The sequence below is a fragment of the Lotus japonicus genome, chromosome 4 (genome assembly GCF_012489685.1).
Source record: "Lotus japonicus ecotype B-129 chromosome 4, LjGifu_v1.2".
Taxonomy (NCBI): Eukaryota; Viridiplantae; Streptophyta; class Magnoliopsida; order Fabales; family Fabaceae; genus Lotus; species Lotus japonicus.
The window spans coordinates 74099633-74108286 of NC_080044.1; the positions used below are offsets into that span (position 1 = coordinate 74099633).

The 8654-nt window shown below is 35.1% G+C and overlaps 1 protein-coding gene across 1 annotated transcript; it reads left to right on the plus strand.

Annotated features, from left to right (window-relative positions):
• The first annotated feature begins 2755 nt into the window (after nucleotides 1–2755).
• On the plus strand, nucleotides 2756–7606 carry LOC130716160 (flocculation protein FLO11). Its single transcript, XM_057566361.1, has 6 exons — nucleotides 2756–3046; nucleotides 3665–3827; nucleotides 4258–4947; nucleotides 5729–6176; nucleotides 6417–6498; nucleotides 7034–7606. Exons 1-6 carry the CDS (start codon nucleotides 3017–3019, stop codon nucleotides 7235–7237), a joined length of 1617 nt encoding a protein of 538 aa, XP_057422344.1. The 5' UTR covers nucleotides 2756–3016; the 3' UTR covers nucleotides 7238–7606.
• Nucleotides 7607–8654: the final 1048 nt, after the last annotated feature.

An 8654-nucleotide genomic window follows, 5' to 3' on the forward strand; every position in this document is an offset into this window, starting at 1 on the left:
TGAAATGATGTATACTAATCAACATATATATTATGATTGAGTCAACATTCATATATTTTTATTAATATTTTCTTGGCTTAATACATCAGGAGGCCCCTGTAATTGTAAAGGGAATCAGTTCCAGGGCCTGAAAAATTTTCGCATCAAATTGGGTCCCTAAGAAATTTTTTTTAATTCAATTAAGGCCAAATCTCAATTTTGTCCTAGTCATCAGTGACACCTGGCTTTTATAATTTTTTTTTAATTAAAAAATATTAAAAAAATAATTTTTAATACCAAGTCATCAAAATAATCAGAAAAAAAAAATTAAAAATCTTAATAAAAACCTAATCTAATAATATAATCTAAACATAATCTAATTATTACCAAACCCAAATCTTTCCCCAAATTGAATTGACCTTGTGCAATTTTGTTTCATTACATGAAAAAGAAAACAGGGGAAAAGTAGGGGAAGAAAACTGCACAAAATTGCCCTCACCACCGTTGAAGAGCAGACCTTCACCACTCAAATCTGAGTAATCAACTCTTATTTGCTTCCAATCCTACCAAACCCCATCATCTTCATCACCATAACCTTCTTCACACATTGAAACATATACAAATTTACCAACAAATCAAAGATCACGACGAACCAGAACCCTAAAATTAAAAAATTTCCACCAGAACCACCATTTTTAATTTCCAAAACCTAGGTTTAGAACCTAAAATTTTCTCTTCAAAATCTTCATCCCCAACATCACCAACATCCAGGAACACTCAATCACCACCTTGATGATCGCCGTCGCAAGGAGAAGGAGATCCAGTGGCCCTTGCTGTCGCCGCCGCTACTCCGCCACTGACCGCCGTCTCCGGTCGTCATCTCCGGCGACCTCCTTTTTCATAAAGGAAGGTACTTTCTTGAAGATCTTCCTCTCCTCTCTTTGAATCCGAGATCAGAACAAAGAAAGGAGCCTGAGAGAAGCTTGATTCTAACTTGAGTTTGAGGTTTCTGTATTGAGATTTCTTAGTTTGGGTTTTGGGTTGGAGATCCTGATTATGGGATTATTGGGTTAAGATTTCTGGGTTTGGGTTAAGAAGAAGAAGGTTGAGGAGGAAAAGATGAGAAAAAGAAGGAGGAGGAGGAGATGAGAAAAAAAAACGATGGATGAAAGAAGATGAGAATATCAGTCAGAATTATATTATTGGATTAGTTTAGGGTTGGAGATCCTGATTCTGGGATTATTAGGTTAAGATTAGAGAGTATTAGTGATTAGTTTAAGGTTTGTATTAAGTTTTTATTTTAAATTAGGGATTGATGGAAGAGAGAAGAGGAGGTGGTGGTGGTTCTGGATTGCTGGGTTTGATGGAAGAAGAGGAAGTGGAAGATGAACAGAATGAAGATGAAGATGTGGGTGGAAAATAAATTTTGGGGTTAGATGAGTTAATTAGGGCTGGATTGATTTATTAAGTTTTTAATTTTTTTTGATTATTTAATTGAGCTGGAAATAAAAATAATTTTTTATTATTTTTGTAATTAAAAAATAATAATAAAAGCCACGTGGAATTGATGATTGGGATAAAATAGTCTGCGGACACACTTTGGCCTTAATTGAATTAAAAAAAAATTTCTAGGGACCCAATTTGATGCAAAAATTTTTTAGGCCCTGAATTTGATTCCCTTTACAATTACAGGGGCCTTCTGATGTATTAAGCCTATTTTCTTTTATAAATTATAAATATTAATATTGTTACTAACAATGTGTAGTACAACTGATAGATAGTTGAGTTATTTAAGCATCTAATACAAAATTTGATCACTAACAATGCGTATGGAGAAACATTTTTTGAAATATATCTATCCTTCTTCTCATCTGCATCACCAAAATTCTCTCTTTATCATCAATAGGCTTGGACTACCAAAACTTTATCATACATGACAATAATATACTAAATCACTCAATGTAAACATTTCACCAAAAATAATTTATGGGCACCATAAAATTCATCAGCAAAATAAACACATTTTACTTTTTGCCCAACTTTTATTCACCTTATTAGTAAAATTGTTTACCGTCGCAAGTATTTATGCACGCACAAAAATGAAACACATCACTTATTTCTCTTATTCTCTTTTTACCTTTCACCAGATGAAGGTGAATATAATATAGTGTGTAAAGATAAACTGTTTCTATAGCTAAGTATAGACTATTTGTTCAATGAGACAATTAAGTTGAGATTTTGGATTTCTTGTGTTTAGTAAAACCTCAGTTGATGAGCAATCATCTTGGAGAATATTCTTTGATGCTCTTACCTAGAAGTGATTATCTATTGATCATACACTATGACCCCGTTTGGGAAATTAAAACAACTTAATTGAGCGATTATATATGGTCATAAGCGACAATAAAAGCTTATGTCATAAGCGCTTATTCATAAGATATTTTAAAAAATTTATTGAAATAAATTGAAAATAAACTATATATAAGCATAAACTCTTTTTCATAAGCTATCTTGAGTAGCTTATGAAAATAAGCTCAAAACAGCTTATGATATATCATAAGTTATTTGCATAAGCTTTCATAAACACTTACAAAACGCTTATACTATCAGGTAAACTCTTTCAAACGAGACTTATCTTATTGGAGCCCTATAATGTAGATTGTGTTTTCACTAAAAGGAAAGATTACTTGTAGGGAGCAAGGGATAAAAGTGTAAAAGTGAAAGCAGTGTGATCTGTGAACATAGAGCGGGCCCATGCTCTCTGATGGCGTGGCTTTGATCATAGTTTAGATACAGGCTCAGGCTCAGGCTCAGGCTCAGGCTCAGGCTCAGGCACAGCATCCCCCGTACTGCACAGGAACCCAGTTTCCTTTCCTTCATTCAACACTTTCTTCTTCTTCTTCAACTCTCTCTCTTCATTCATTCACAAGTTCAAAGTCACAAACACACAAGCTAGTTAAGCTGCAAAATTCAACTCATTCTCCTACCTCTCTGCTGCATTAGCTACCTTCCAACTTAGAGATACAGAGATCCAATAATGGAGTACGAGAGAATACAGAAAGTTCAGGTTTACCATTTATCCCCAGCTCTCTCTCTCTCTCTCTGCTTGTTTTTGAAGACTTGAGCTTTTTATGTTTGGTTTGTGGGAACTGTTCAACTTCATCTAAGCTCATGTTTTTGTTGATCAAAATTGAATCTTTTTCCTGTTTCAGAAACTGGGTTGGTGGGAAAATGGTACTTACTTGTCTTAGATTTTATTTTTTGGTCATCTCAATTCAACGTTCCTGTTTTAGGAGTACAGAACAAACAGTAATCAATTCTGTTTCTTTATGGACTTTGTTACATGGATTCCCTCCAAGTGAAAATTCTAACTTTATTTCAAAAATTGTGCTTTTGGGGTTTTCCATCTTTTCTAATAAATGGAAGGGTTTGATTTTTCATGATTATGGAAAAGAGGCTGAAAAAAGAGGAAGGAGTGGGAAGAGCATGATTCAATTAAAAAAAGTTATGGGGTGGAAATGATGGGGGTGGACCTTTTGTTTGAAAGAGAGTGGTCATGTACTCATGTGTAAAGGGTATCTTTGTTTATCAAGTGTGTTGCAAATTGGATTTTGCTAATTGAGTTGTTCTTGGTGTTTGTTTGATGAGGATAATATGCAATTTGTAATTCTTTTCATACTTGCAGGCTGGAATAATTTCTCCCAGTAAACTAAGGATGAAGTTGTTGGGGCCTAGGAAGAAGGATGGATCCAACAGTAACTCATCCAGAACTTCCCCTTCAAGAATTGAGGATGCTGAATTTGTGAATAGCTTACTTTCCTCAAACAGTGACAACCTTGATGATGAAGGTCTGCTATTGCAATTTATTACCACCTCCATTCCAGATTTTGGAGTAGTTTTTTTTCTTTTTTTTCAAAATATGTATGTTGTTTAGAAACTCAAGATATTTATCAATTTTTTTCTATTCAAATCCCATCTAGTAAATTGTCTCACCTTATCACCTTTTATCTTGACCAACCACTATTCTTCTATCTAGCATCCACTAATGAGTAGGTATAGATAAATGATATAAGTATAAATAAGGGTATTTCTGTGTTTTATATCAGTAAATGACATCTTCTGCACACCTTAAATAACCAACATTTTGAAACTGAGTAGTAATTTTTCCATATAAATTTTTATCATGTATTTTAGACAGAAATTGTCCAAGCTTGTGTGTGTGTAGGAATTTTTTAATTTTTTTTATTGTGGAGCTAATTAGGACATTTTTCCTTCCAGTTACATCTCCAAGCTTAGAAGTCCTATCATTAAAGCCATCAAGTGATGCAGTACTGAATCAGAGACAGAGTGACCATACTTCTCATGAACCAAAGGAGACAATGCCTAGGGAAAATGGTGACACAGTACGCGTAAAAACGCAGCATTTTCATAAGCTTGACACTGGAAGTTCAAGCGCAATTCACCCGATGAGAACAACAGAAGATGAGAATCTTGACTATGACAGCAATGCTAGCTCATCAAGTTTCGAATTTGATAAAGGAGAGAGACCAGTGAGCAATCCTGCAACAAGATCCCGATTGAGACCAATTCCTTCTAAGTGGAATGATGCGGAAAAATGGATCATGAACAGGCAAAATACACAAGCAAGTTACTCGAAAAAGAATATCAATGTACATGGCCTAGCGAATCGCTTGCAAGCGAGTATGGTGAGGGTTGCTCCCGAGTCTGGTAATTATGATCATAAGCTCCCAGCAACCAAGGTGACGGAAACAAAGCGAGTCGATTTCTGTCAACCAGCATCGCACGCGGGATTTGAGAAATTCTCTTTTGTTCCATCTGATGCTCATTCAGTTTCAGGTCAAGCACATGGAAGAATCCCAGTGGCAGAGTCTTTTCCCCAAAGCAAAGATTTAAAGGAAGTAAATGATTTAGGTTTATCTTGCTCAAGTAGTACAGAGAATGAGACAGGTTTGTTGAAGATCTCATCCTAACACAATAATGATAGTTTATTTATTTATTTTGGATATCCACTTTTGAGGAAAAAAAATGAAAACGTATTCTAAGCATTTGTGTACCATTCATGTCAACAACTTAAGCTTTTGAGATAGTTGATTCGTGTTTGGAAATTTAGTTAGTACATGTTTGGAAATCCTTCTACAATTGATTCAAATTCCAAAATCAAGTCTAAGAAGAAGCATATGTGAGTAGCTTCTGCGTGCCATACGCAAATGATTCTTAGGGAAAAAAACTTAATCCAAACATGATTTAATCAAGAGAATGAACAATGCTTGGGGAAACCATATTCTAAAAACCTTCACCTCATTGCATTACTAGAGAATCATAAATGTGAAAATCTACTATGTGTAACATCATAAACCAGCAGCTGGAGATAAGGTGGCATTATTATTCGTACTTAATATATAAGTAGTGTCCATGTAGACTGGAAGTCTGGAAAATAAAATTTTCTAAACAATTTCGACTTAGGCCAACTATTGCAGGCTGAAACTTAGTACATCCTTTTTATCTATGCTTTTGAGTGTAGATGTCTTTGTTATGCTCAAGACCAAGATTCTTAATCGTAACAGCAATAGACTATATATATGAAATTAGCAGATAAATGATCTGACTGAAACATAGAAAGTCCCATTTGGATATTCCAGTGCATTTGATTGTCGCTAAATGCAGATTGTATCCATAGGTTACATGGTCAGAGTGTAGATACTTAGATTAACTTGTTCTTATGATGCAGGGATTCCTGGGATAAGATCTGTTGCCATGAGGGACATGGGAACTGAAATGACCCCGGTGCCGAGTCAAGAACCTTCGCAGACAGCTACTCCTGTAGGTTCAGCAACTCCGATACGCAGCCCAACTTCCTCAGTGCCCTCCACTCCTAGGAGAGGCGCACCTGCCCCTACACCTTTGGGCAACACAAGCGACGAGGACTCACAGTTTCCAGCTGTAAAAAGCAATAAACATTTGTCTGAAGAGGAAATGAAGCTCAAGACAAGGAGGGAGATTGCAGCCCTCGGCGTGCGGCTTGGTAAGATGAACATTGCTGCATGGGCAAGCAAAGATGATCAGGAAAATAAAAAACCTTCTGCAGCCGAAACAAATGCCCGGGAACAGGAGCGAATTGAAATTGAAAAACGTGCCGCATTGTGGGAGGAAGCTGAAAAATCTAGACATACTGCAAGGTTTCTATTTTACTCACATTCTCTGTTAGGCTTTAGTTAACCGTGATTATAAAACTATGTAGTTTGCGTTTAATTGAGTGGTGGGCACAAAAGCCAATGCACTTCTACTCAAAAGCTACACTTAGAGCTTCTGGCTAGAATTGATTTTGGATCCAAAGTCGATTTTCAAAAGCTAAACCAAACATACTAGTAACTTATTCAAGTTTTCTTATGTGATTATTCCATGTCAAAATTTTGCAGATTTAAGCGTGAGGAAATCAAAATTCAAGCATGGGAAAGTCAGGAAAAGGCAAAATTAGAAGCAGAAATGAGAAGAACTGAGGTAGTTATCTTTTGCATGTAGTCTATATTCATTATTCTTGCATATTTTAAAACCTAAGTGTGCTTTTAAGAGATTGCAAAACATTAGTGTATATTTGGAGGGAAAGAGAGGGAGTAGGAGACTATCTATCTAGATCTTAAGTAATACATATCTCTTTGATTATATTTAAAAAACATTACTAACTACTTAGGGATATAGGCTGTGTTTGGGTGAACAACTTAATTAAATGATTATTGTGTGAGTGCTTATTCATAAGTTAATTTGAGAAATTCAAAATATGGTATAGGTAGGTATAAGCACTCATTCACTAGCTAATCTGAGCTAATTATGAAAATAATTTCAAAACAGCTTATGGGCAGGTCACAGACTATTTACACAAGCTCATCCAAGCACTTGCATAAGCGTTTATGCTATAAGATAAACTCAAACCATTTCAAAAGGGAACTTGATTAAATAACATCACATTCAATATTAGACCAAATCCACAAGGGAACTTGATTAAATAACTTGATTGAAACTATGTTGTACATTGTAGGCCAAAGTTGAGCAAATGAGAGCCCAGACACATGCAAAAATGGTGAAAAAGATTGCTATGGCAAGGCAAAGATCAGAAGAAAAACGTGCGGCAGCCGAAGCTAGAAAAAATCGAGAAGCAGAAAGGACTGCAGCTCAAGCAGAATACATACGCCAAACAGGAAAATTGCCATCTTACACTCACATTTGTTGTGGTTGGCTGTGATATATATATTACCTTGAAGACAACATTGCAATTTATTAGAGGATAAATTTGCACCTTTTTTCCCAGGATTGCTCATCTTTTTATGGGTCACTAAAATGTTATATCATCTTAGTGCATGTTTGGAAATCCATCTAAAATTGATTCTGAAATCAATCAATTTTTGGGTAAAGTTCCGTGAGTGAGTAGTTTCTAGGCGCTAGAATTGATTGAGGGGAGAAGTTGATCCATTATACGTTCCCAAAACCTTGTAATTTACAAGCAACCTGTGTGTGTGAGTTGCTACATAAAAGCGATTGTTAGTGATGATGTTTACAAGCCAGGAAACTGTCTTCTTTCAAGGGAGAAAAATGAAATGTTTGTTTCAATGTACATGGTCTTGTCTCACTTTTACTTTCTAATAACATAATTTTCCCTGTGATCATGCACTTTGTGCAAACCAAGTGGAATGAGATAGTGGATCACTACTCCCGTAAGCAAGTAGTGGGAGGTTTGATTCTCAATTATTGCGAATAAAAGAAATTAATTGGCTAGTCCTTTACCACTTAGTGAGTTAACAATAGGGTGAGAGATTAGTCTCATGATGTTAACATTGGAAAAAATAAAAAGAACCTTTAACAGACTGTGAAAGGGAAATTAGGATGAGTGGTGCTATTCCTTACAAAGTTTTTTCTGTAATTTGTACTAACATTTTTAACTGTTAGATATCACTATCTAGTTCAAGTCACACTTACCTTTTTTGATAAACTTATTTTGCGGATTTAATTTGGTTATTTAACATTATTAAGTAATAGTAATGCCTTCTTAAAAGGAGTACCTTGTAAGCTTTTTCTTAATCAACATCATAAACTTTAACATTACCCCATAAATGCTTCATAGACTTTTTTGTGTTCACGTGAAAATTATTCGTGGACCTTACTATTATTTTCTTGATAAACTTTTGCCACTTTCTTCAATTTCCAAAATCATGTTTTGGACTTATGTAGCTCGGTCTTAAATATGCGTTGGTCGCTTGTGCACATCTTGCTAATTGCCAATAAAGTATGCTACATTTCTTTGCTCTATGACAATGACTATTAAGGGCATGTTTTAAAATTCTTCTAAAGCTAAAAATGGTTTTCGACAGAAATTCCCGTGACTAGTTTCCGCTCTATGTAGTATATATAAATAAAAATAATATAAGCATTTAGGATGACTAAACCTAGGCGAAAAGTTAGTTTAAGTAGTAAGAATTGTCTTCATATATAAAGACTATCTTGATCACATCTTTAGAAAATGTGAGACTTCTCAACACCAATTCTCACGCCCAAAACTGAATATCTAATAAACATGAATGAACATCGGGAGGTGGTTCATATACCAGTGGTTCCACTTAACCGATTTAGAATAAGCTACCATATTAGAATTTTTAAGGCTTAAC

Bases quoted from the DNA above. Each gene is read 5' to 3' on its own strand.
- LOC130716160 (XM_057566361.1), top strand. From the start codon at position 3,017: ATGGAGTACGAGAGAATACAGAAAGTTCAG. The intron at 4,948-5,728 runs GTTTGTTGAAGA...CTTATGATGCAG, and splicing joins TAGTACAGAGAATGAGACAG to GGATTCCTGGGATAAGATCT. The intron at 6,499-7,033 runs GTAGTTATCTTT...TGTACATTGTAG, and splicing joins CAGAAATGAGAAGAACTGAG to GCCAAAGTTGAGCAAATGAG.